General features: G+C 39.5%; 1 protein-coding gene and 1 long non-coding RNA gene across 2 annotated transcripts in view; one reads left to right on the top strand and one right to left on the bottom strand.

The window, feature by feature from the left end:
• The window catches only part of LOC148124938 (uncharacterized), a 147,577-nt gene that overhangs the window by 41,143 nt on the left and 78,480 nt on the right, over positions 1-27,954 (bottom strand). The gene's annotated exons all lie outside the window — the stretch shown is intronic.
• On the top strand, positions 358-27,077 carry LOC113448245 (uncharacterized). Its single transcript, XM_087939414.1, has 16 exons — positions 358-511; positions 1,810-1,842; positions 2,191-2,220; positions 3,276-3,305; positions 6,020-6,052; positions 8,066-8,101; positions 9,940-9,975; positions 11,098-11,136; positions 13,729-13,797; positions 14,188-14,226; positions 15,204-15,239; positions 16,920-16,955; positions 18,068-18,106; positions 19,086-19,151; positions 20,381-20,413; positions 26,937-27,077. The coding sequence occupies exons 1-16, from the start codon at positions 461-463 to the stop codon at positions 27,075-27,077; spliced, it is 747 nt and encodes a 248-aa protein (XP_087795540.1). The 5' UTR covers positions 358-460.

Below are 27,954 nucleotides of genomic sequence, written 5' to 3' on the forward strand. Positions count from 1 at the left end.
TCTAGCTAGATGGGAGATAATTCCCTGCTTATGTTGCCACCAGAAAGAAGGTCCCAAAGAGATGTGTGCAATAAAATGGAAGGGTATCAGATTTGGCTTTAAGATTGGATAATCCCTGGACCAATTCCAATTCTGTGCTGCCATTTAAGTGATTATCTGGATTTATGCAGCACATCTCTGGTACTCCTTAGAAAAAGAGTTTGAGAACGTCTTCCATTAGGTTAGGACTTTACTGTGGATACAACATCTGCCTTTTAGCTTCAATTTGAACATGGATGATGGAGTAATTGTGCATGACGCAATGGAAGCTCAATACTTCCTTGTACATCATATAACAATAAGAAGCATTGAGTTTGCGCAATGAAGCTTGTAGATTAAGATATTAAAACGTGGCAGTGGAGCTGAATAAAGTCTTTTAGGAGAACAGCAAGGAGCAAAAGAGCTGAAGAGCATCGAGAAGATGCGTCTCCTTTTAATCTTTGCATTGACCTTTACGCTTTCTACACAGACGGTAAGACAAATTTTTGTGGCCTACAATAGCCTTGTAGCTGGGGTGCTTGCAGGTGAAGTGAGTAAGCATATCGAGCTTGTCCCCATGGTTTAATTTGCACATTTCTTCATGAAGGGGTTTAAAAATACAGCAGAGAGCTTTGAGTACTTAAATTTGAGTAAAACTTTGAGTTTTAATCAACAAGAATTCAAGTGTATCAGAAGTTCTGAATTCAGGTTGGTATCCTGTTTTCTGCATTGGAATTCTCAGTGTTCACATACACATGAGAGTAAGAGATAACTTCTTGTGGAACCTCTTGTTGGATCTACTGAGTTGGACCAATGCAGAAGGCTGAACATTTCTTTAATTGAAAAGAAATTTTAATTATGAAAGGTATAGAAAGAGTTTTTGACATGAATAAAAATAAGGTAAAGGTTCCCCTGCAGGTTTCACTCTGCTAGTCATGATTGACCTTAGGGGGCAATGCTCATCTCTGTTTCTTAAGCCAAAGTGTCAGTGTTGTGGCCAGAATGACTTTACTCTGCAGCACAAGGCATACAGCAAAACACAGAAGGTTATTACCTTCCCACATGCTTATATGTGGTACCTGTTCATCTACTTGCATTTACATACCATTGAACTGCTAGGTTGGCAGCAGCTGGGATAAGTTATGTCTTGTGGCACTTGGATCTCAGACTGCTGAGCTATGGACCTTTAATAGTTTAAAACTCAGCATCTCAACCACTTAGCTGCTGCATCCCCTACAGAGCATAAATATATATAAGGGATAGAGCAAAATTCACAGGTTCATTGTCTCCTAAGATACCTGTATATGTGCTTGGCTACATCAACAAAAATTTTAAGCCAATGCTTGGAAGAAGAGCTGGACTGTTGTGGGAGGCCATATTCCTTCTTATGGTTTTTATCCTGCAGTGACTCTGATTGGCATAGTTGTTGATAGGAATAGGATGTAGCAGAGATAGAAATATCTGTTGTGATGAAAGTTATTTCACAAGGAACACATCTCCTACATTTTTAGGCCAGGCCACATCTGAATGAAGGCATACAAGATGTTTGTATCAGAAAGGTTTTCTATTACAGGCATATTTTAAGAAGAAAGAAGGGAAAGCTGAAATTGCCCAAGATATCTATCTGAGACTGAGCAAGCAAATAAATCACATACATTCTTTCTATTGCATTTTCCTTTTTAGCAAAAAAAAATTTCTCTCGGGTTTGCAAATGGGTAAATGACTATGAGAAAACTAGTAATTTGAAACTTCATACCTAAGATAAGAAAATTTTCTTGTTTTCTTTTTCAGGATAACACGTATAATGATGATGCAGAAACTACAGTAAGTAAATTACATCATGCTAGATGTCCTGATATTTTGCCCCTTTGAGGGCATGTATATACTCCTTTTGTCTAAAAAGAGTTCATAGTCTCATTTAGGTTCAGAGAAAAATGTCGGTGTAAATCAACCAGTCCAGAATAATCTGTAACAAGTTCCTGTATGGTAAAGTTGATAAATTGGTAGTCCATGAAGATAACATCCACTTGAGAATACTTTTTGTGAGACCCAATTCCTTTTGCCAAATAAGGAGAGAAGAATAGCAAATGGCTGAAGTAAAAAGCCAATAATCATAAATGGCATATCTAAGATGCAAAAGTAAAGAAGTTTTCTTTCTTTCTTTTTGGCCAGGTAAATGATGGCAGTGATGCAGAGACTCAGGTATGTCCATTACATCATGCTGGCTGTCCTGATCCTTTTTCCACTTTGGGAGAATGTATATGCTGCCTTTTCTCCAAAAAGAGCCCACTGTCGCATCTACTGTGTTACATACTCAAAAATAAGACTGGGTCTTATTTTCTTTTGGGACCCAAAGCAAGCACCAGGCCTTATTTTCAGGGGATACCTTACATGCTCAGCTTAGAACCATCACAGCCAGATCTCCGATGTCCTGACACCTCTTGCGCTGCTGCCTGACTTCTTCTGCAACCACTTGTAGCCAGCCGCTGTGGGGTGCATCATGCTGGTGCCACTTAAGCAGGGCTTATTTTGGGGGGTAGGGCTTATATTAGGCACATACATAAAAATCCAGCTAGGGCTTATTTTCAGAATAGGTCATATTTTCAAGGAAACACAGTAGTTCCAGAGACATAAGTTGGTATTAATCACCCAACCCAGAATAGTCTGCAAGAAGTTTTTCCATGATATTATTGCTCAATAATGGTCTATTCTAATTCTAATAGTGGCCTATGAAGTTCGCACCTGCCTAAGAATCCTGAGAAGCAGACATAGTTTTAATGGGATGCAATTCCCTTTGGCAAAGCAGAAAAGATGAGCAGAAATAGATAACGGAGCAGGATGCCAAGGGCGAATCAACAGAATATCTCAGATAACCTTGGAGGGCAACCAGAACTGGAGCAACCCCATGAATATTTGGTTTAGGAGCTAAAACAAAATAATAATAATAATAATAGTAGAATAACAGTAAAGTCTTGATGACTTTTTTTCCTCTCATCACTGGGCCCCTCCATGCTTGTTTAGTTTTACTTTTCCTTTTGGATTAGGAAAGAGCACTTTCCTAATAAGTTCCTGTATGGTAAAGTTGATAAATTGGTAGTCCATGAAGATAACATCCACTTGAGAATACTTTTTGTGAGATCCAATTCCTTCTGCCAAATAAGGAGAGAAGAATAGCAAATGGCTGAAGTAAAAAGCCAATAATAATAAGTGGCCTATCTAAGATGCAAGAGTAAAGAGTTTTCTTTCTTTTTGGCCAGGTTAATGATGGCAGTGATACAGAGACTCAGGTATGTCCGTTACATCATGCTGGCTGTCCTGATCCTTTTTCCACTTTGGGAGAATGTATATGTTGCCTTTTCTCCAAAAAGAGCCCACTGTTGCATCTACAGTGTTACATACTCAAAAATAAGACTGGGTCTTATTTTCTTTTGGGACCCAAAGCAAGCACCAGGCCTTATTTTCAGGGGATACCTTACATGCTCAGTTTAGAACCATCACAGCCAGATCTCCGATGTCCTGACACCTCTTGCGCTGCTGCCTGACTTCTTCTGCAACCACTTGTAGCCAGCCACTGTGTGGTGCATCATGCTGGTGCCACTTAAGCAGGGCTTATTTTTGGGGGGTAAGGCTTATATTAGGCACATACATAAAAATCCAGCTAGGGCTTATTTTCAGAATAGGTCATATTTTCAAGGAAAAACAGTAGTTCCAGAGACATAAGTTGGTATTAATCACCCAACCCAGAATAGTCTGCAAGAAGTTTTTCCATGATATTATTGCTCAATAATGGTCTATTCTAATTCTAATAGTGGCCTATGAAGTTCGCACCTGCCTGAGAATCCTGAGAGGCAGACATAGTTTTAGTGGGATGCAATTCCCTTTGGCAAAGCAGAAAAGATGAGCAGAAATAGATAACAGAGCAGGATGCCAAGGGCGAATCAACAGAATATCTCAGATAACCTCGGAGGGCAACCAGAACTGGAGCAACCCCATGAATATTTGGTTTAGGAGCTAAAACAAAATAATAATAATAATAATAATAATAATAATAATAATAATAATAATAATAATAATAATAATAGAATAACAGTAAAGTCTTGATGACCTTTTTTTTTCCTCTCATCACTGGGCCCCTCCATGTTTATTTAGTTTTACTTTTCTTTTTGGATTAGGAAAGAGCACTTTCCTAATAGGTTCCTGTATGGTAAAGTTGATAAATTGGTAGTCCATGAAGATAACATCCACTTGAGAATACTTTTTGTGAGACCCAATTCCTTTTGCCAAATAAGGAGAGAAGAATAGCAAATGGCTGAAGTAAAAAGCCAATAATCATAAGTGGCATATCTAAGATGCAAGAGTAAAGAAGTTTTCTTTCTTTCTTTTTGGCCAGGTTAATGATGGCAGTGATACAGAGACTCAGGTATGTCCGTTACATCATGCTGGCTGTCCTGATCCTTTTTCCACTTTGGGAGAATGTATATATGTTGCCTTTTCTCCAAAAAGAGCCCACTGTCGCATCTACTGTGTTACATACTCAAAAATAAGACTGGGTCTTATTTTCTTTTGGGACCCAAAGCAAGCACCAGGCCTTATTTTCAGGGGATACCTTACATGCTCAGCTTAGAACCATCACAGCCAGATCTCCGATGTCCTGACACCTCTTGTGCTGCAACCACTTGTAGCCAGCCACTGTGGGGTGCATCATGCTGGTGCCACTTAAGCAGGGCTTATTTTGGGGGTAGGGCTTATATTAGGCACATACATAAAAATCCAGCTAGGGCTTATTTTCAGAATAGGTCATATTTTCAAGGAAACACAGTAGTTCCAGAGACATAAATTGGTATTAATCACCCAACCCAGAATAGTCTGCAAGAAGTTTTTCCATGATATTATTGCTCAATAATGGTCTATTCTAATTCTAATAGTGGCCTATGAAGTTCACACCTGCCTGAGAATCCTGAGAAGCAGACAGAGTTTTAGTGGGATGCAATTCCCTTTGGCAAAGCAGAAAAGATGAGCAGAAATAGATAACGGAGCAGGGTGCCAAGGGCGAATCAACAGAATATCTCAGATAACCTTGGAGGGCAACCAGAACTGGAGCAACCCCATGAATATTTGGTTTAGGAGCTAAAACAAAATAATAATAATAATAATAATAATAATAATAATAATAATAGAATAACAGTAAAGTCTTGATGACTTTTTTTCCTCTCATCACTGGGCCCCTCCATGTTTATTTAGTTTTACTTTTCTTTTTGGATGAGGAAAGAGCACTTTTGTGATGGCTGGGCCTGTCAAAAATTTAGAAAATGCCTGCCTTGATTCTGCTGGCATGTCACTCCCTGTCCTGAACAAAAGAGAAACAATTCTGTATCTCCCCTGCTCACACTAATGCACCTGGGCTACCATGAATAACGGCACTTGGAGGCAGCCCAGAGGCTCACCTGAAGTAGAGGCCTGGAACCATTGCCGTCCCCGCAAACCACTTCATGCCTTTCCCCAAGGCTACCTGAGGCTGCTCCAGGATGTACAAGGCCTGCTTGAAGAATGCTCTTTCTTAGCCTCTGCAGCCTCCAAAAACTACTGGAAAACTTTCCCTGTTCTCATGTGATTTTTTGAGGCACTGGAGACTATGGGAATGCATGACTCTCTTATGTAGTTTCTGGTCAGTCTGAAGGCCATGTGGAAGCACACCCCATTCTTCTGTGGCCACCACTGCCTCCAAAAATCCTGCGAGAATCAGACGTGCTTTTGACAAAAGTTGTTATCTGATGTTGGTGAACTCTGGTGTGTCATCCAAAATGTTGTGGCAGGTCACCTTTGACACATTCTAATTCTAATTCATCATTTTTTCAGTTATGGCAGATATTATTGCGTTCATTGCTTCTTTTGAAATTTTAGTAGAGCTTTGTAATTCTATTGGTAGCTTTGCAACAAGATCATATCCTATTAAGTTTTCCAAAGGGGGTTGAAATGGATACCCTTTTTTTCCCCCTTGTAGACAGACAATGACAACATGATGGAAAAAGTTATGGTAAGTAGTTCTTTGTTTATTTCATGCTCTTTCCTTAGGCAATCTCAGTCCTTGATAATTCAGTTTCATCGACCCATGGATTCTTATTTCTACACATGCACACAAAATGCCAATTCACAGATTCTGCCATAAAATTTAGCTCTTTCATTTTTAAATAAAACAGACTCAACTTCCCTCCATAAAAATATTACAAAGGGAGCCACAGGCTGTAAGGAGAATTGTATCCTGGCCCACTCCCCATTTCAGCATGTTCCAATGGCCCCCTTCTTCCAGGTAGGAAGAGAAGTCATCTGTTGACTGCTGGAGACCCCTAGCCAATCCCATCTCACTAGCCCCCCTTCACCAGCAGGCATCAAGTCCTCCCTTGACTCTCTCTCAGCAGCCATCACTATTAAGATTTTTCAAACTTCAGAGTCGATTGCAAAGCAGCCAATGGCCTCTAGCCTGTAAGCTAGATTAGATGTAGGGGCCAGAGGGAGGTGAGAAAGAGGGCAGGAATAGGCCCTTGCACCTTACTATCTATGGTTTTCTAGGAAGTAGTTGGAAGGTGTGGAGGCTACAACTTCTCCAAATTTCACTCCCACGGGAATCATGAATCCCAGCATTCCATAACAGTAATAACACTTAGATTTATATAGTGCTTCACAATACTTCATAGCCCTCTCTAAGTGGTTTACAGAGTCAGCCTATTGCCCCCAACAATCTGGGTCCTCGTTTTACCAACCTCGGAAGGATGGAAGGCTGAGTCAACTTTGAGCCTGGTGAGATTCAAACTGACAAATTGCAATCAGCTGGCAGTCAGATTGGTAAAAGGAAGATCCAGATTAGTGGGGGCAATTATGCAAATAATCATTATATAATAAACCTCCCAGAGAGTGCTCTTAAAGCACTATGGGGTGGTGTATAAGCCTAAATGCTATTGCTATGCCTTAGCAGAGCTGTTTTGAACCTTTTTGCAAAGACCTCTAGTGAAGTGTTTCTGACCTCAGCAACTTTTAAGATGTGTGAATTTCAACTCCCAGAATTCCCCAACCAATCAAAAAAAGTTATTGGAAAGAAGGAACCCTGCTGGAAACTTCTGGAAGTTAAAGTCTATATAGCTTAAAGTTGCTGAGGTTGAGAAACATTGGGTTAGTGATAGTGTCTATCCATATTGTGACTTTTCTCCTTGTGGTGAGATGATGGCAAACCAATTGAATAAACAAAATAAATACTCTTTATATCAGATGCAATTTTCCTGGACTTAGTTTATTGGGACATGTTTGCAACCCAGAAACAGATTTTTCAAATCATCTTCATTTAACGACTCCATAATCCCTTTTGGGGTGGAGTCTTGGCAATTCAATGGAGCTATCAGAGTCTTTTAATGTCCGGATGCTCTTCCTGTCACCAATGCGGAATTTTGTTCAGCAGATATATTCTCACTGTGCCCAGAGGGAGAAATATGTGTCTCTACCTAGGATCGAACTCACAGCCTCCTGATTGTGAGGCAAGAGCTCCACCTCTAGGCCATCGCACCACTCCTAGAGATTTTTCAAATGATCCAAAAATATTTCATGAAGTCAAAGTCTTTCTCAAATTTACTTAGTTAGTTTCTAAGTATGAGTATGGTCATGCAAAGCACCTATCCTGGCTTCAACCCTCTTTCTGTAGTTTGTATAGTACATTAAATGCTAAAATGATGAAATAATGTGTGCTCCCCCAATTCAGTAAACCACAAAACAATGTATAAAAATCAAACTGAGTATCCAAGCCTGGGATGTTGTACCAATGCAGCTGTTTGAATTGTTATTGGCAGGTAACATATTAGCATGACTTCATTAGCATGAGTTCACCCATGAAATGAAAACATTTACTGCATATTCCCAGAACAGATTTTACCCAAGAGACATGCCTATTAAAGAACCAATCCTTTCTAATATGAAGAAGGAATTCATTTTTATTGTAGATTATTGGAGAAGTGATATATATTATTATATGAGTATAGAGATAATACCTTTCTTTCCTTTGTAGGCAGCACTTGGTGATGAAGGTTTAATGCATTTAATGGTAAGCCCTTAATTTAGCAGCTCCGGTATAAATATTGAAATATATCCAGCTTATATATTTAGGAGGATAGTTAACTTTTATGCTTAAAGCTATGATGCTCATTCTTAGATAAATGTTGCCTCCAGCCATTCCCAAGTTTGGGAAGGTTAAGTGGGGCTGTGTTCAGTACTTAAATAAGGTGTTTAGGATTCAGGGTGGTCTAAATACTTTTGGGACTTTTAACTGTCCAGAAAAATCCTCTGAATTTGAGCTGATGTTCTTGTAGCATTTACAGAATGCTACAGAATTATAGAAATGAGATGTTTTTGTGGGATTCCAATATCCCCTTTTGCTCATATGGCTACACTGAAAATCAGATAGAGTATGTATAGGTAGAAATACAAATCTACATATTTCACAATGAATATATTTTCATATTTGAAATTATCTGGAGGAAGAAAAGCAGAGATGATAAAAGAGAGAGGGAGTAAGTGTAATAGAATTAAAAAACAATAATATTCCATCATAATGATGTTGTATTTCTATAGGTGTTATTAACTACAGTAAATCCATATTTTAAAATCTACAGTATTAAGGTGACCAACCATCCTCCTTTAGAGAGGACAGTCTTTCTTTTGTAAGTTCTGTCCTCCCTCAAAAAGTGTCCTCCTACACGTCCTCCTCTTTGATATTTGAAGACTAATCTGTAAATCTCCGTATTTGATCAATGCCGATTCGATCCATTGTATGTGATGTGATGTATTTGTATTTGACATGACGATTCATCAAGGCTTGGTACAGTGCGGCGAGATGTGATTAAGAGATGCATGTGCTCCATACAGAATTGTTTTGAGAGAATGTGCTGCACGCAAGAGTGCGCCATGCACAAGTGGCTTTTTTTTCCTTCAATTTATTTGTGTCCTCCTTTTTATTGTAAAAAGTTGGTCACCTTAACAGTATATATATAAAAGCAAAATACCACACACACATCACCACAAAATCTCCAGAACTGTAAAGCCTACAAATTTGAAATTTGGCACGTATGTTCCTCTTGGCTTCTAGATGCTCACGAAGAAAGGATTTTTCAAAATGACCATCAGAGCATTAGTATTTTCTATATTATTATTAACACGCTCTGATGATAAGGAGTTCTACTCCCCCTCCCCACCTGAAAAAAAATCTGTTCCAAATACAAAACACAAGCAGAGGAGAGGAGTTTCAGTTTTACTTTCACAGCAGCAACCAGCTTTAGTACAGAACAGTTGAGCTAAGCCACACCCAGGCTCCTTGCTGTCTCCTTCTTGCTCACACAGCAAATACTGTTTCAGTTTCCAAACAGCCCTCAACTCTCTCACTGACAGGATGCTAGCCAGATGAATATCGATGGATGCTGGTAGGCAGAGGCAGAATTCCCACCCCACTATTTCCCTCCCCCCAAACTAAGTGCAATCACATAGTTTTGTAGCGAAACATGGGTATAGAGCTAGTATTGACATATAGTGCAATATTCTCAAAAGTTGTTATCCCCAATGCCATGTTTAGTAAAGCTACTGTTTTCTAAGCAATCATTTTGTACGCTGATGAATAGAGTACAACCCTTATTCCTTAGGATTCTTGATGCATATTATACTTCCATGAATATGGAAAAAGATAAAGAAAACAAAAAAGAAATATCAGAATACCGTTAATTCAAATTTGTTTTTTAGACTAAGCACTTTTTATTCTAATAAGAAAACATCTGTTTCCTAAGTTTCCTCAAGGAGCAATTCATGTACACAATATGGTAATAATGACACAGATGGAAACCTTCTGGGTACCTTCCATTAGAATAGGATTTGACATTCTTGTTTTCATTCTAGAATAATTTGGATGAAAAATATTTGGCTCAAGCAATGGTAAGTAGCTCTTCCTTCATACTGTGTCTTTGTTTTGAGTAATATAGTTCTTGCCTGCAATGAAGCATCCACAGGTTATAACACCACTCATCGCAAACCAAAACTCACTTTATTTGATTGTATATGTGGATAAGGCCTTTTTAGAACTGCCTCCAAAGGACAGTTTTACATTGAGGAAGAGACAATTTCTTTATATTCGTGTAATTTATTGGTGGAACTCAACTGTGTGGCCCAAATACAGTTTTGTTGGTAAGATGATGTCAGGATTCCAGCAATCGCTGTAATTAAAACATGATTCTCGAGCCAAACCTCACCAAACTTCAAAGGATTTATTAGAGGCGACACACTGTCCTGTATGAAGACAACTCTGACATTTTAGTTACAATCTTTTAAAGATAAGAGTTGGAATGTACTTTCTCTTTCAAACTGGTCTTCCAGATTTCCTTCCCCCCCCCGCCCCCGCCTTTTATGGCAACTACTAAAACAGGCATAGGAATGTTTTATGAGTTGACATTCTCCCCCTTTGCAGAATCTGTTTTACCAGGCAGTGCTGTGGAAGCTAGAAACAGGAATTGTTCAAATGATACAAAACAACTCTGAACATTCACTAAGTCACCAGTCATAAGTCCAGGACGACAAATATGGAATGTAGTGATTTAATGCCAGGTTCCCAATCAGCTTAAACCCCAGCTGCTCTTTCTATTAAATATCTGCTCAACGGACTTTTTATTTTTTTGGTCAGAAAGCACCTTATCTTTTGAGGCATGAATTAGTATTCAAGTATTATTCCATTGGATTTCTCTGTGCATAATTCCATTGTATGAAAGTGGAAGAATATTGAAAAGAGAATGCAATAAAAGTGTTTCAGAACACAAATCACCCATCTGTGCCTTTCTGGCCCTCCCCATCCCTGTTCCGATAAGAAATGCATATATCTCACGTATAGAATTAAGTCCTCCGTGCATATGACATCAGAGATGATAGAAATGATGTGGCTAGGTTTTTTTAAAAAAAAATTCAAAGGTTTGTATAGCTGCCCATCCTATGCTGCAGGACCTGGTTGCAGAAGTCATACGTGATGTTATGTCAGAATAGAGATAATAGCTTTTGCTTCCTCTGCAGGAGTGCATGGAGAAGAAGTGTTCATTTGCAGAATTATCAGTGAGTACCTCTTTGCTCTTCCTATGACTTTCCTTGTGAAATATTCTTCCTGTATGTGATCAGGTACCCCTTTAGCGATTCCACTTCCACCCTCAGCAATCATCCCCATTGTGCCCGGAGAATGAAGGGTTAGTGCTGATAAAGCAGCCTCGGGCACTGCTTTACCCATTAAAAATATACCAACTGCCTGCACTCTGGTAGAGCAAAGTGCCCTGAAGTGAGGCGGGGCTAATGAAATTACATTATGACAGCAGTTTGGACCAGGAACTCCGTTGCTAAGCAATGGAGTCATAAAGCAGGAGGTACATAATCATATTGCTTAACAACAGCAGTTCTTTTTGTTGTCCTTAAACAAGGACCATTAAGAAATAACCTCATATGATTGCAACTTCTGATTTCCTGCCAGCTTTCCCATTGACGTTCCTTATGGGACACCAGCAGGGAATGTCAGAAATCACTACTATTGACTCTGTTTGTTTTCATATAGCTCAAGACAGCATCTCTTTTTGTCACACTATCCTATCCTATCCTATCCTATCCTATCCTATCCTATCCTATCCTACGCTACACTACACTACACTACACTACACTACACTACACTTTTTGAAATTGTATCTCTTGTGGACCAACTGTGATAGGGCAAGTATACAGTATTTGTTCTTCACTGTGGCCTTGCACTGATGATATTCTAATAGGGCAGGGGTGTCAAACTCACATCGTCACATCATTGTCACATGATGTATCAGAACTTTTTTCCCCTTTGCTAAACCGGAGGTGGGGGTGGCCAGCACATGATGCATCTATGAGTTTGACACCCCTGTAATAGGGTATTGAAATTTCTGCAATCAAGCAACCAACCAAGAACTCCATGGGGTCTATCTAGGACTTTTTACCCAGAAATTGTCTTGCAACCCATGATCAGAATATCCCATAAATTATGATAGACGTGCTAAATCCTGAGACACCTAACAGATTCATACCAACTGCCCAAACACTCTGGGAGTCAAACAGCACATAAGTGTAATAAATTATCATATCATTATCATTGTACAAAACAATGTGAAATCACAGTTGCCAGTTCTGTTTTTAATTTTTTTATTTTTTTTAAACAAACATATGTAGACAAAACATAAAACCATCTTCAATTACATACAGTGTATTGGTTGGTTACAAGTCTTTTGTGCATCATTTCCACAGTCTTTACTTATATTTTATATAACTACAGTTGCCAGTTCTTTAGCTGGTTTTGGCAATGTTATTATTATCGTTGTTTGTACAGATTTTCAAGTTGGAATCTTATCACCTTTTCCTATCTAGTCTTCCTTTTTTTGGTCATTGTCCACTTTATGCTTCTCCCTACATTTTAGTTCTTGTAGCAACTTAGTAGAACAAGAGAAAAGGAGGAAATATTGGTGGAGGAGCAGAAGGTACCTATTTCATGTATTAATAATCATGTTTATACTTATATATATTATCAAATGCAATAACCAAATAAATAAGGTGGAAAGGTGAGCGATGTGAAACTGAATTGGAAAGTAGCTTATCATGACACGGAACTCTTATGCACATTGAGCAAAGAGAGTTTTTATTCCCTTGTTGGTTTACATAGCTTACGGTACTAGATCCTCTAGGTGTCAGGATTCCAGTTTAATTAAATTAAATCATGAGTCTCGAGCCAAACTTGTCCAGGCTTGTTCTAAAAGGGCAAAAGGGGTAGTTTCCAACTAATTCTCCTGAATTCACAGATCTCTTCCTTGATGGGTTGCCCTGCCTGTTTTAGCATGAAGTCAAATCAGTTGAAGTATTGAACAGACTTATTTGGGTGATAGTTTTCGCTGGGTCCTAAGGGCTTCCAGCAGGTGGCTCCAGGTTTGCAGTGTCCATCTCATCCCGAAAGCCTCTTTTTCCCATGCAGCCCTTCACTTACTTCTCTGTGTCTGTGAGCTTGCGGGAGGTGTAGATGCAGGGCTGTAGGCTTCCTTGGTTGTTTCTTTGGAGTAACACTGCTCCCACTGCCACGTCACTGGCATCTGCTTGAATGAGTTGACGCTAGGTTTCAGTGCTGATTTACAATATGATAAAATCCTTGAGCAGCTTTAAAGTTTTGAGCTGTTTCTTCATTCAAGATGAAGAATGTTTCTTGACAACTTTGACTTTGTTGTCCTTGTCCTTTAAAGAGTATAATGAAGGCTTTGGATCAGTGGTGGGATTCAAATTTTTTTACTACTGGCTCTGTGGGTGTGGCTTGGTGGGCATGGCAGGGGAAGGATACTCTAAAATCTCCAGGCAGAGGTAGTATTTGCCGGTTCTCCAAACTACTCAAAATATCCGCTACCAGTTCTCCAGAACTGGTCAGAACCTGCTCAATACCACCTCTGCTTTGGATGAGATGTCAAGCTTCTGCTACTAAATCCAACTTTGGTGATGTGAGGACATTCACATCTCCCTGGCTCTCAAGGGCTCACCAGTGTAGGTTAATAGATTTCAGTGGTCCGGGCAAGGCCCACACAGATGTTTATATCATGCCCTGGTACAATGTGGTTTATGAAGGAGTCAAGAAAAAAAAATAATGCCTTTTCTCTTTCCTCGTAGGACATGATACCTAGTGTGATAAACTGTATGAAGACATTTAATGGTGGTAAAGCATTGTGTGACTTGGTTGTAAGTACATACATCTTTTATGTTATCCTCCTTAAATGTAACCACAGTAGCTCTCTCGAGCCTCTCTCCCTTCAAAGGATCTACAGACATTTCATCTGTGATGGTATAATTATAATTATCTTCTTTTAATTACCCCATAATCCCTTGCAGGGGGTGGAGTCTGGGCAACTGAGTAGAGTGTTTAATGGTTGGATGCCTTCCTGTCGCCAGTGCGAAGTTTTGTTCAGCAGATATAATTTCAGTGTGCCCAGAGAGAGAAATATCTGCCTCCTGATTGTGAGGCGAGAGCTCCACCTCTAGGCCACTACACCACTCCTTGTGATGGCATAATTATATTTAGTGATATTTATTTTGCCAGAATAGAACCGAGCTTCTTTGTTTCCTTTGTAGAAAGCATTCGTCCCAAAGGGTCCTATAGCCACTATGGTAGTAAGTATCTTTGATTTATTTTCTTCCGTTTCTTTCTTCAATATTCTTCTTGCCTTTGAATAAGCATCTCTTATATTTTTCTTCACCCAACACTTAAAGCATCTTCAGAGAAACATTGGTCTAGTAGTAGTTTTTGTCCCTACTCCTTATGGCAAGATGGGCAGAAAACAAACTTAATAAATGAAATAAATATTTCCTGCATCAAATGCAATTTTGCCGGTAAGATAGATTTCCTCACCTCCTTTTCAGGATTTATTTGATTGGGACATCTGGCAAACCCAGAAAGAGAGATTTTTCAAATGATCCAAACTATTTCATAAATCCAAAGTTTACTTACTTAGCTACTTAGTATTATTAATGGAAATCATATATCCTGGCTACTAATTCAATCTTCTTTCTATAGTTTGCATAATACATTAAATGCTAAAATGGTGAAATAACCCAACTCAATAAACCACACAACGATATATAAAAATCTAATCCAGATTATAAATATCCAAGTTTCATATGTTGTATCAATTCAGCTACTGGGATTTTTATTGACATGGTTAGGTAAAAAGCCTAACTCTAGGTTCACATATGAAATGAAGGTCTGCAGTGCCTATTCCCAGAAGAGCTTTAACTCAAAAAGACATGTACTGTATATTAAAAGACCTCTCTGAAACCTTCTTTTGTGTTCATGCATACATTCTACATAAACGTTTTGATTTAGGTTTCTCTGTGCATCTTGTGGTTGTGTGAATATGGAAAAATATTGAAAAGAGAAAGAAAAGGGGCCGCAGAATTCTATTAATTAATTAATTAATTAATTTTTGGTCCCAAATCACTTCCTGCTGTAATAAGTAATATATGTTTTCTATTTGAGGAATTAAAATTTTTTTTTATGATACATAAAATGGCAGAAATAATACAGTTGGAATTCATATACGGTGTCATATGAGAATAGAGTTGATGCCATTTATTTATTTCTATTGTAGAATCAAATGAAGGAGGAAGATTTGATCGAAATGATAGTAAGTACTCTGATCATCTTCTATCTTTTCTATATGAAATATCTTTCTTGCATGTGATGAAGCAGCTTTTTTTGGATTCTACTCCAAGACCACCAAAATTTAGTATTTCTATACAAAGCAGTGAGATACAGTATACCCTTGTTATATACTTAGGAGGACAGTTATTTTATGATGAAAGCTATGATGGTCATCTCATTCTTTAAAAAGAATGAGTCAAGCAGTCTAAACTTTGATGGATAGGAGTGGGTTGAATAAGGCTTTAGAATTCAGGGTGGTCTAAATCTTGTGGAACCTTTTTCTGACTAGCAAATGCTCTGAATCTAAGATGATATTCTGGTAGGAGTTGAAAGAGGAAATAAAATACTCTTATGAGATTTCAATAGTCCTTTTTCTTGACATAGATACACTGAAAATGAAGTAGAGCATATATAGGTAGAGACACAAATCTGCATATTTAATATATGTCCACATTTGAATTTAGTTGGAGAGAAGGAGGCAGATGGCATACAAGAGAGAGGCATTATGTGAAGCTGTTGGAATAGAGTATTCATATATTTTTGAACAACTACATCAGTATTCAGCACACAGACACACACATACACACACACACACACGTGTGCGTGTGTATGCACGCATGCGTGTGCACACCCACTGTCTGTTCTGTAGGGCTATATATAGAATTTCTAACAAGCGGAGTAAAAAAAAAACCCATTCCATTACAAGGATGTCTTACATGTATAGGTGAAATGAATCTAGTGCAGTGGTGGCTAACCTTTTTGGGCTCCTGTGCCAAAAATTATGCGCACGCTTTCACTTGTGTACTCACGTGCCAGCACCCAGAAGGCAACGCACGCCCCCTCACGCCCCCTACACATGCGCATATAATACTCTCACCCGCTGCCTCCTTACCTGCACTGCGCCTCACAGCTGATTTTCAGCCGGTTTGAGGCCTTTTTTGGTCTCCCAAAGGCTTGAGGAAGGCTTCTGGAGGCTTTGCAAGATGGAAACTAGCCCTGTTTCATCACTTCCGGTATTTTTGGAAAAACAGCAAGTAGCAAAATGGGGCTAGTTTTTGGCCTGTGAAACCTGCAGAAGTCTTCCTCAAGCCTTTGGGAGGCTGAAAAAGGCCTCAAACTGGCCTAAAATCAGCTGTGAGTCGTGTGCAGGCCCAGTGAGGTAAGTTTGCCTGCAGCTCGCATGCCGGCACAAGTGGCTCTGCGTGCCACTTGTGGCATGTGTGCCATAGGTTCTCCATCACGGATCTAGTGAATCTAGATTTAGGTATAAAATATGGACATCTAGGACAATATTTTCAAATAAGTGTTGACCCGCAAATGCCATGGCTGTTAAAGCTCCTCTTTTCTTAGCAATCATCTTATCTGTTCATGCATAGATACAAGCCTTATTGTTGAGTTTTTTCAATGTACATTTTGATTCTGTGAATGTGGAAGAAAACTGCAAAAAAGAAAGGAAATGAAAATAGGAAAAAAAATGCTTTGGATTAAGCACTCCCTGATGTGATAAGACATGTGCATTTTCTAAGGGGTGTGTGTTGGGGGGTGGCAAAAAAAAAAGAAATTTGTGCATATGATATATTAAGATGGAAGTAGTTGAATGGATAGAGAGATCCTGGATGTTTTCATGTCAGAATATAATTTGATGTGCTTCTTTCCATTGCAGAATTCTTTGGACGCAGATGACCTTAACATATTAATGGTTAGTAGCTCTTTCTTCATTTTCTGACTTTGTGTTGAGTGATATTCTTATTGCATTCAATGAAGTATCTCTTTTGTGATTCTACACCTCCCAGAAAGCATCTCCAGAGTCCCCAGAGCATAAACAGAACCAAAACATTTCATCTACTGCACTTTAGCTTTCTAAAGCAAATTATTTATTTAAGAAAAAGACCAATTGCCAAATTGGGGTGATGTTTGCCTAACAGGATTTTGCCTCCCCCAGCAACCCCCTGAATACCACCCCTGACTGGGCCTCAGGGAAGCCTCCTATGCGAAGGCAAAGCAGTATAACAGCAATTTAGATTAACTAGAAAGCAAGAAACCCAACAATTTCCTGCTTTCTAGCTAATCTACATTGCATGGCACAGCTGATAGTCAGAACAGCTGATCATCGGGGAGAAAAAAAAGGAAAAATACAACTTACCAAAAATTAGGCGAAGGCACAATGCAGGCAAGTTGGATGGTGTGCATGCAGGGAGGGGCAGTTGGGAAGGGGAGGGGTCAACCAGTGGTCCGATTTGCCAGTTCTCCAAACTGCGCAGAATTGTAACAACCAGTGCTATAGAATCCCATCCCTGGATGTAAGTAGATAGATACTTGCAGGTTTTTTGTTATGATATCATGCCACGAATATCATGATTTCAGTATCATCATAAGTCACTGATGATCTACCTTTCAGGAGCACAGTACTACAGTATGTACTAACACACCATTCCACTTACCATAATATGCTCTATGGTTCCTCAAGGCCCATATTTTTAAACCTTTTTAAACCTGATTCTCTGTAGAATCATCTCATCTGATAATAATCACTTTTACATCTTCCTGACTTGCTCACGATCCAACTTGATTTGGATCACAGTCACATTCTGTTACATCATTCTGTTTTTTGGAAAAAGGGAATGTAATGAAGTGTTTCAGAACATAATTCATCCATGTCAGTTCCTGTTCTGTTAAGAAAAGTGTGTAACTCATTTGTAGAATGAAGCAATTTGCACATATGACATCAAACGTGGTAGTGGTGGCATTCTTAGAGAAATCATGTGTGACAACATTTCAAAATGAAAGTTATACCTTTTGTTTCCCTTGCAGAAAATGAGCTCAAGTCCACCTAATTTTATTGATTTAATGGTAAGTAGATTTTGTTCATATTGTACCCTTTGTTGGAGTAAGAGTCTTCTTGAACATCCCTTTTGTTATTCCATATCTCCCAGAAAACATCTTCAGAGCCTCCAGAGCAGAAACAATCCACTTTCTTTTTTAAACCAGCTTATAATGTCTTCTATAACCCTACACCAACTTCCAAATTGGAGTGATGGTACCCCTAAACAGCAAAAGAAGAAGCTTGTATTTTGGACTGTCTCCAAGGGACACTTTTTGAATGGGGAGGGTTTCTCCAAAATAACTTTTCCCTGCTTGTGGTTTTTCTCCCCACAAAATGGTAAACTGTTGGCTTAGATGGTCCTTCTGTCAGTTCCAATTTTGCTAGTAATGTGTCTTTCCTCATTTGCCTTTCCAGAATTAATTTTTATCAGAATACAGTATATTTTGGAAAACCAGCTTGACTTTGTTGTCCTTGAAAAAGAATGGTGAAGGTTTGGATAGGCTTTCAAGATTCTGTTGATATACCCATCAACATTATAGTGGTTTTCCTGAATATCTGCCCATAGCTTTCCTTGACTTTTACTTATCTCAAAAGGTTGATGTGGCTTTATGTGTCTACTCTGGTGATATGAGGCCTTTCATATTAATATTAACCTGGAACTAAGGAGAAATTTTCTGACAGTGAGAACAATCAACCAATGGAACAGAAGTTGCCTTTGGAAGTTGTGGGAGGTTCATCACTTGAGACTTTCAATAAGAGATTGGACTGCCATATGTCAGAAATGGTGTAGGGTTTCCTGCTTGGGTGGGGGATTGGACTAGATGACCTACAAGATCCCTTCCAACTCTGTTAATCTGTTAATATTTTTTGTGACTTTCAAGGGATCATTATTTTGTTTTAATGAACTGTGATGGCTCAGGCAAAACCCACACAGATGCTTATATCATGCATTAGCATAACTTACAAAGGAATCCATAAAGAGGATATTTTTTGTTTTCCTTATAGAAAGTCGGACAAAAGATAGCACCTTTTCTGATGAGAACTAATGGTGGCAGTATGAGTAGTCTGATTGTAAGTAGATATGCACTTACCTTCTTTCATTTTTTCTAGGTTTTATACGTTATCCTTCTTAGATGTAATCACAGTAGTTCTTTTGAGGCTCCTCCCTCCTTCCAGGGTCTTACAGACATTTCTGAACAATTCCAGCAGGAAACTGTCATATTTAAAGAAGTGCATCGTTATGACTATTTCTCAGAATTTGAAAGATTCTGGCCTCCCCAGTCTTTTCTTGGGCTTAGAAGAAAGGCTTAAAAGAAGAGGGCGGGAAATTCCATAAATATTTGTACTTTGCTTAAAGGTATGTGCCCATTCTATCAGATTGGATAAAGTAGGTATGCTTTAAGCCTTCTTCCCATGAAGATTGCCATTTAGTGAAATGTTTCTCAAACTAGATGATTAACTAGTTTTTCAAACTAATCTTTAGATATGCAAAACTCAATTCCACACTTACTGGTTGGAGAGTTCTGGGATTTGAAGTTCATACTTCAAATGATATCATAAGGATTTATGATATCATCAAAAAGTATTGGGATATCATCAAAAGAGTAGAAGAATTGAAATTGAAGTGGGCCAGTCACATAACAAGAAGAACTGAGGGCAGGTGGATCAAGGCAGTCATAGAATGGATCCCAGTTGATAAAAAGCATGCACAAAAGAGACCTAAAACAAGATGGATTGACAACATCAGCAAGTATTACGTGCCCAATTGGCAAAGGAAAGTTCAAGACCATATTGGTTGGAAACATGTGGAGGAGTCCTTCATACTGCAGTTGATAGACAATGGCTAGAATGATGATGATGACTTCAAATGGCGGCACCTAGAATGCATTTTTCATAGTAACCTGGGCCCTATGAAACACCTTTGCCCTAGGATCCAGCAGGCTTCCCAGAATAAGCTTTTTTTTAATCTTCTGGAAAGCTATGAAGAGCTTGGGGCAATGGCAGAGTGGCATGGTGGCTTAATAACACTGAACCTGCCAACCAGAAATGGCCTGCCCTGGAAGCATTGCAGGACTGAGTGAGTTCCTATTACTCACCTCTGGTTGCCCTGCTCACCAGCAATTCAAAAGCATTTCCTTGGATAATTTCCTTTGTTCCTCTTTCATCAATATCCTTTTGGCCATCCAGGGCATGCTATTGATTTGAAGAAATTGCAGTGGCCCAGTCCTGACCAAGCTAAATGCTGATAGCATACACTGCCACAAAATAATTATGGAAATATCCTTTTGTTTTCCTTTTAGTCTATGTTCACTGGTGCTGCAGGTGGAAACAGTGTAAGTAGTTTTGTTTAGTTTCTGTCATTCCTTTGTTTCATATTCTTCTTTGATCTGAACAAGCAGCTCTTTGATCTTTCTTCCTCCGAACACCAAAATTATCTCCAGAATCAGGAGAGCATAATTACAGTAACCTGAGCTAAAGCATTTGGTATTTATTTTTCTTTAAAATAACTGAACCCTTAACAATAGATGCAGCAGCCATATTGGGGTGAAGATTCCCCACAGTGGACTGAGCAGCAAAGGTGGGATTTGGCTCTCACCACAGATGTCCATGTGAGGAAGATGGCAAGAGATCAGATTTGGATGATGGTATCTATTGAGTTATGGTGAATTGTGTCACCAGGGAAATAACTTCACAATTGATGGAATGAGACCAGAGCATGCATGTTATTGTATTTACATCATCAGGGTGTTCAAGCTCATTATCTTGTATCCATAATTCAGGGTGACTTATTTTCTTCTTTTAGCAAAATGGTGGTGGTGGTGGAGGAATGAATAAACTTGGAATAAGTCAGCAACATACATCTAATGTCTCATATTTGTATTATATTTTCTGTTATTTTTTGTGTATACAATCACAACCTCCTCTTGGGATTCAACCCCCCCCACCCTCCAAAGTATCTTCTGAAAATTCAGGAACAATTCTACTAGGAATTTGGATATTGTAAAGAATGTTGAAAGGATGAACTTGTAAACAGCCAGGAATAGAGAGCCATCACACCCTTTGCAAACATGTCTTCTATGCGTACCAAGGCCATTTTGTTGTAATAATACAGGGAATGATTGATGTGGGTTGCAGAGCACTGGTGACACATGACTAACAATTAGAAGTTCCCATTCCTGCTTATGCCACTGCCTTTTGAACCACACTTAGCTTCAAAAGAGCCAGATTTTATTTAATTAAAGTACAGAGGCCCAGGTTCTTACCTGTGTCAAAACGTAAACTGTGGCAATGTAGTTTCAAAAGCATTCATAATCAGGGGTGGGAATCAAATTTTTTAACAACTGGTTCTGTGAGTGTGGCTTGGTGGGATGTGGCTTGGTGGTCATGTGACTGGGTGGGCATGGCCAACTCAACATCACTCACATCAAGGGGCACTTCTCCTTGCCTGGCCTCTCGTGACCATGGGGATGCTGCAACGGTTGTAAGTGTGAAAAATGGTCATAAGTCACTTTTTTCAGTGCCATTGTAACTTTGAATGGTCACTAAATGAACTGTTGTAAGTCAAGGATTACCTGTACAAAAATACAAAAAGCTTATCTGCTTGCAAAAGCTGCCCTACATACCAATCATTAGATTAAAAATACCTGCAAGCCGGATTTACAAATCAGGCAGGGTGCCAGGGTACCTTGAGGAATGATAATAGTTAAAATGTAACAATAACTATCAGCAGCCAACTCTTGCTTATAAAGTGAAACCCTTTAGCAGAGAGGTCATTTAAACTCTCCAGAAAGAGCACACCCAGGAGAAGCAATTCTTAGATCCATTTGCACCACTTAAAGACACCAGCTGGTCTCACTCACATCACAAGATATCCTAAGGAAATCATCCAGATTTAAGGAAAGATCACATACCCCCAGAAAGTCAGTAAAAAAGTCAGTGCCAAGCTTGCATCCTGTTTCTTGGAAGTACACCCCAAAAGGATAGTGCCAGGAACCACTAAAGCAGTGAAGAAGACCCCCTCCCCAGATAGAAAAAGAAACCATGAGGCAGGAAAATATTCAAACACAATACAAATAATTAAATTACAACAGTAACTGTTTCTTGTTAAACTAATTACCAGAACAAATAGACAAAGGAACTAGCCAGATTTCTCAACCCAGTTTCTTTTCAGGAACAGAGACTAACTTTTTTCCTTCCAAACAAAGCTGAATAGGGAAAATTATCTCATCAATAAACACAGGATTAAATGTCACCAAGCACAGAATTAAACTTCACCCAAAACCAGTTTTAGACAAAACTCAAAAAGAGTATACAAACTCACATTTGAATGTCAATCTTTCTAGCTAGCCAAGAAGCCTTTCTTAAAATCACTCATCTTGGTTCCTTGTCATTAAAAGCTTCTTTCCAACAGCTCTGCTTTGTTATTCAATTATTTCTTCAATGTGCTTATCATTGCATCCTTCTTGCAGGGTGGCGGTGGAGGTGGTCTTCTTGGTGGTATGTTAGGAGTAAGTCAATATGGATTTAATGTCTCCCATTTCCTTTATGTAACCATAGACATTCTTTTGCAACTTTGTAGAGAGCCATGAACATGACCTTGGAGAAACCAGGCAGAGGGGATTTTTGCAAAATATAAAAAAAAATGTTTTAAGATATGGAAGCAGAAAAAGCATGAGAGAAAAGCTAAGAGTTCCTCTTCCCTTGTTGACTGGAGAATCACAGGGAGGGAGGAGAAAACCCAGCCAGCTTTTCTAGCTACTTGATATATCAAAGACCTGCACCATGTTTTCACAATATCATACCATTTGACCTGTGAATATACAGTATCTATGGATCTGCAAACTCACAATTTCTTCCTCATTTCCCACATGGGAATTCAACTGGGATATTGTTAGGAATGTTGAAAGGATGAACTTGTAGACAGCCAGGAATAGAGAGCCATCACACCCTTTGCAAACATATCTTCTGTGTGTACCAAGGCTCATTTTGTTTTAATAATACAGGGCGTGATTGATGTGGTTTGCAGAACACTGATGACACATGGCTTATAATTAGAAGCTCCCATTCCTGCTTAAGCCACTGCCTTTTGACCCACAATTAGCTCCCAAAGAGCCCCATTTTATTTTACTAAAGTACAGAGGCCCAGGTTTTTACCTGTGTCAAAATGTGAACTGTGACAATGTAGTTTCAAAAGCTTTCATAATCCACGATGGTCTTATTTTCTCCTTCTTGCAGGGTGGTGCAGGTGGACTTGGTGGTCTGTTAGGAGTAAGTCAATATGAATTTGCTGTCACCCATTTCCTTTATGTAACCATAGACATTCTTTTGAGACTCAATTCCCTGAAACATCCCCTGATATTCCAGGAGCAATTCTAGTAGGACTTTGGATGTTATAAGAAATGTTGAGGAGAATGAACTTGTAGACAGCCAGGAACGGAGAGCCATCACACTCTTTGCAAACATGTCTTCTATGCATACCAAGGCCATTTTGTTTTAATAATACAGGGAATGATTGATGTGGGTTGCAGAGCACTGGTCGCACATGGCTAACAATTAGAAGTCCCCATTCCTGCTTAAGCCACTGCCTTTTGACCCACAATTAGCTTCCAAAGAGCCCCATTTTATTTTACTAAAGTATAGAGGCCCAGGTTCTTACCTGTGTCAAAATGTGAACTATGATAATGTAGTTTCAAAAGCATTCATAATCCACGGTGGTCTTATTTTCTCCTTCTTGCAGGGTGGCGGAGGTGGACTTGGTGGTCTGTTAGGAGTAAGTCAATATGGATTTGATGTCACCCATTTCCTTTATGTAACCATAGACATTCTTTTGAGTCTCAATTCCCTGAAATATCCCCTGATATTCCAGGAGCAATTCTAGTAGGAATTTAGATGTTATAAGAAATGTTGTAGAGAATGAACTTGTAGATAGCCAGGAATAGAGAGCCATCACACCCTTTGCAAACATGTCTTCTATGCATACCAAGGCCATTTTGTTTTAATAATACAGGGAATGATTGATGTGGGTTGCAGAGCACTGGTGGCACATGGCTAACAATTAGAAGCTCCCATTCCTGCTTAAGCCACTGCCTTTTGACCCACAATTAGCTTCCAAAGAGCCCCATTTTATTTTACTAAAGTATAGAGGCCCAGGTTCTTACCTGTGTCAAAATGTGAACTATGATAATGTAGTTTCAAAAGCTTTCATAATCCACGATGGTCTTATTTTCTCCTTCTTGCAGGGTGGTGCAGGTGGACTTGGTGGTCTGTTAGGAGTAAGTCAATATGAATTTGCTGTCACCCATTTCCTTTATGTAACCATAGACATTCTTTTGAGACTCAATTCCCTAAAACATTTCTTGACATTCCATGAGCAATTCTAGTAGGACTTTGGATGTTATAAGAAATGTTGAGGAGAATGAACTTGTAGACAGCCAGGAATAGAGAGCCATGATACCCTTTGCAAACATGTCTTCTATGCATACCAAGGCCATTTAGTTTTAATAATACAGGGTGTTCCATACTAGCAGGCTTGTAGCCCTGCATTCCTATTGGTCTGGAAAAGCCGGGCCGTGATTGGACAAAACTAAGCGTTCTGATTGGTTCTTATTCGGCTGCCGCGATTGGGTAAAACCAAGCGCGGCAAGCTCAAATGCATGTCATAGGCTGCCTAGCCGCAGCCAGCTTTATAAAAGGAGCTGCCTCGGCTGGGAGTCTTGTCTCAGTATCTGGTTTCCTAATAAAGAGCTGTTGTCACTATTTCGAGTCATCTCTCCTTGGAACCCACCGCCCAGACATAACACAGGGAATGATTGATGTGGGTTGTAAAGCACTGGTGGCACATGGCTAACAATTAGAAGCTCCCATTCCTGCTTAAGCCAATGCCTTTTGACCCACAATTAGCTCCCAAAGAGCCCCATTTTATTTTACTAAAGCACAGAGGCCCAGGTTCTTACCTGTGTCAAAATGTGAACTGTGACAATGTAGTTTCAAAGCATTCATAATCCACGGTGGTCTTATTTTCTCCTTCTTGCAGGGTAGCGGAGGTGGACTTGGTGGTATGTTAGGAGTAAGTCAATATGGATTTGATGTCACCCATTTCCTTTATATAACCATAGACATTCTTTTGAGTCTCAATTCCCTAAAACATTTCTTGACATTCCATGAGCAATTCTAGTAGGACTTTGGATGTTATAAGAAATGTTGAGGAGAATGAACTTGTAGACAACCAGGAATAGAACCAGGAATCACACCCAGGAATCACACTCTTTGCAAACATGACTTCTATGCATACCAAGGCCATTTTGTTTTAATAATACAGGGAATAATTGATGTGGGTTGCAGAGCACTGGTGGCACATGGCTAACAATTAGAAGCTCCCATTCCTGCTTAAGCCAATGCCTTTTGACCCACAATTAGCTCCCAAAGAGCCCCATTTTATTTCATTAAAGTACAGAGGCCCAGGTTCTTATCTGTGTCAAAATGTGAACTGTGACAATGTAGTTTCAAAAGCTTTCATAATCCACGGTGGTCTTATTTTCTCCTTCTTGCAGGGTGGCGGAGGTGTACTTGGTGGTATGTTAGGAGTAAGTCAATATGGATTTGATGTCTCCCATTTCCTTTATGTAACCTTAGACATTCTTTTGAGACTCAATTCCCTGAAACATCCCCTGATATTCCATGAGCAATTCTAATAGGACTTTGGATGTTATTAAGAAATGTTGAGGAGAATGAACTTGTAGACAGCCAGGAATAGAGAGCCATCACACCTTTTGCAAACATGTCTTCTATGCATACCAAGGCCATTTTGTTTTAATAATACAGGGAATGATTGATGTGGGTTGCAGAGCACTGGTGGCACATGGCTAACAATTAGAAGCTCCCATTCCTGCTTAAGCCACTGCCTTTTGACCCACAATTAGCTTCCAAAGAGCCCCATTTTATTTCATTAAAGTACAGTACTAAAGAGGCCCAGGTTCATACCTGTGTCAAAAAATGAACTCTGACTATGTAGTTTCAAAAGCATTCATAATCCATGGTGGTCTTATTTTCTCCTTCTTGCAGGGTGGCGGAGGTGGACCTGGTGGTATGTTAGGAGTAAGTCAATATGGATTTGATGTCTCCCATTTCCTTTATGTAACCTTAGACATTCTTTTGAGACTCAATTCCCTGAAACATCCCCTGATATTCCAGGAGCAATTCTAGTAGGACTTTGGATGTTATAAGAAATGTTGAGGAGAATGAACTTGTAGACAGCCAGGAATAGAGAGCCATGATACCCTTTGCAAACATGTCTTCTATGTATACCAAGGCCATTTTGTTTTAATAATACAGGGTGTTCCATACTAGCAGGCTTGTAGGTCTGCATTCCTATTGGTCCGGATAAGCCGGGCCGTGATTGGACAAAACTAAGCGTTCTGATTGGTTCTTATTCGGCTGCCGCGATTGGGTAAAACCAAGCGCGGCAAGCTCAAATGCATGTCATAGGCTGCCTAGCCGCAGCCAGCTTTATAAAAGGAGCTGCCTCGGCTGGGAGTCTTGTCTCAGTATCTGGTTTCCTAATAAAGAGCTGTTGTCACTATTTCGAGTCGTCTCTCCTTGGGACCCACCGCCCAGACATAACACAGGGAATGATTGATGTGGGTTGCAGAGCACTGGTGGCACATGGCTAACAATTAGAAGCTCCCATTCCTGCTTAAGCCACTGCCTTTTGACCCACAATTAGCTTCCAAAGAGCCCCATTTTATTTTACTAAAGTACAGAGGCCCAGGTTTTTACCTGTGTCAAAATGTGAACTGTGATAATGTAGTTTCAAAAGCATTCATAATCCACGGTGGTCTTATTTTCTCCTTCTTGCAGGGTGGCGGAGGTGGACTTGGTGGTATGTTAGGAGTAAGTCAATATGGATTTGATGTCTCCCATTTCCTTTATGTAACCTTAGACATTCTTTTGAGACTCAATTCCCTGAAACATCCCCTGATATTCCAGGAGCAATTCTAATAGGACTTTGGATGTTATTAAGAAATGTTGAGGAGAATGAACTTGTAGACAGCCAGGAATAGAGAGCCATCACACCTTTTGCAAACATGTCTTCTATGCATACCAAGGCCATTTTGTTTTAATAATACAGGGAATGATTGATGTAGGTTGCAGAGCACTGGTCGCACATGGCTAACAATTAGAAGTCCCCATTCCTGCTTAGGCCACTGCCTTTTGACCCACAATTAGCTTCCAAAGAGCCCCATTTTATTTCATTAAAGTACAGAGGCCCAGGTTCTTACCTGTGTCAAAATGTGAACTATGACAATGTAGTTTCAAAAGCTTTCATAATCCATGGTGGTCTTATTTTCTCCTTCTTGCAGGGTGGCGGAGGTGGACCTGGTGGTATGTTAGGAGTAAGTCAATATGGATTTGTTGTCTCCCATTTCCTTTATGTAACCATAGACATTCTTTTGAGATTCAATTCCCGGAAACATCCCCTGATATTCCAGGAGCAATTCTAGTAGGACTTTGGATGTTATAAGAAATGTTGAGGAGAATGAACTTGTAGACAGCCAGGAATAGAGAGCCATGATACCCTTTGCAAACATGTCTTCTATGTATACCAAGGCCATTTTGTTTTAATAATACAGGGTGTTCCATACTAGCAGGCTTGTAGGTCTGCATTCCTATTGGTCCGGAAAAGCCGGGCCGTGATTGGACAAAACTAAGCGTTCTGATTGGTTCTTATTCGGCTGCCGCGATTGGGTAAAACCAAGCGCGGCAAGCTCAAATGCATGTCATAGGCTGTCTAGCCGCAGCCAGCTTTATAAAAGGAGCTGCCTCGGCTGGGAGTCTTGTCTCAGTATCTGGTTTCCTAATAAAGAGCTGTTGTCAC

Source organism: Pseudonaja textilis, chromosome 10 (assembly GCF_049901715.1).
Source record: "Pseudonaja textilis isolate UNSWEBS1 chromosome 10, rPseTex1.2, whole genome shotgun sequence".
NCBI classification, from domain to species: Eukaryota; Metazoa; Chordata; class Lepidosauria; order Squamata; family Elapidae; genus Pseudonaja; species Pseudonaja textilis.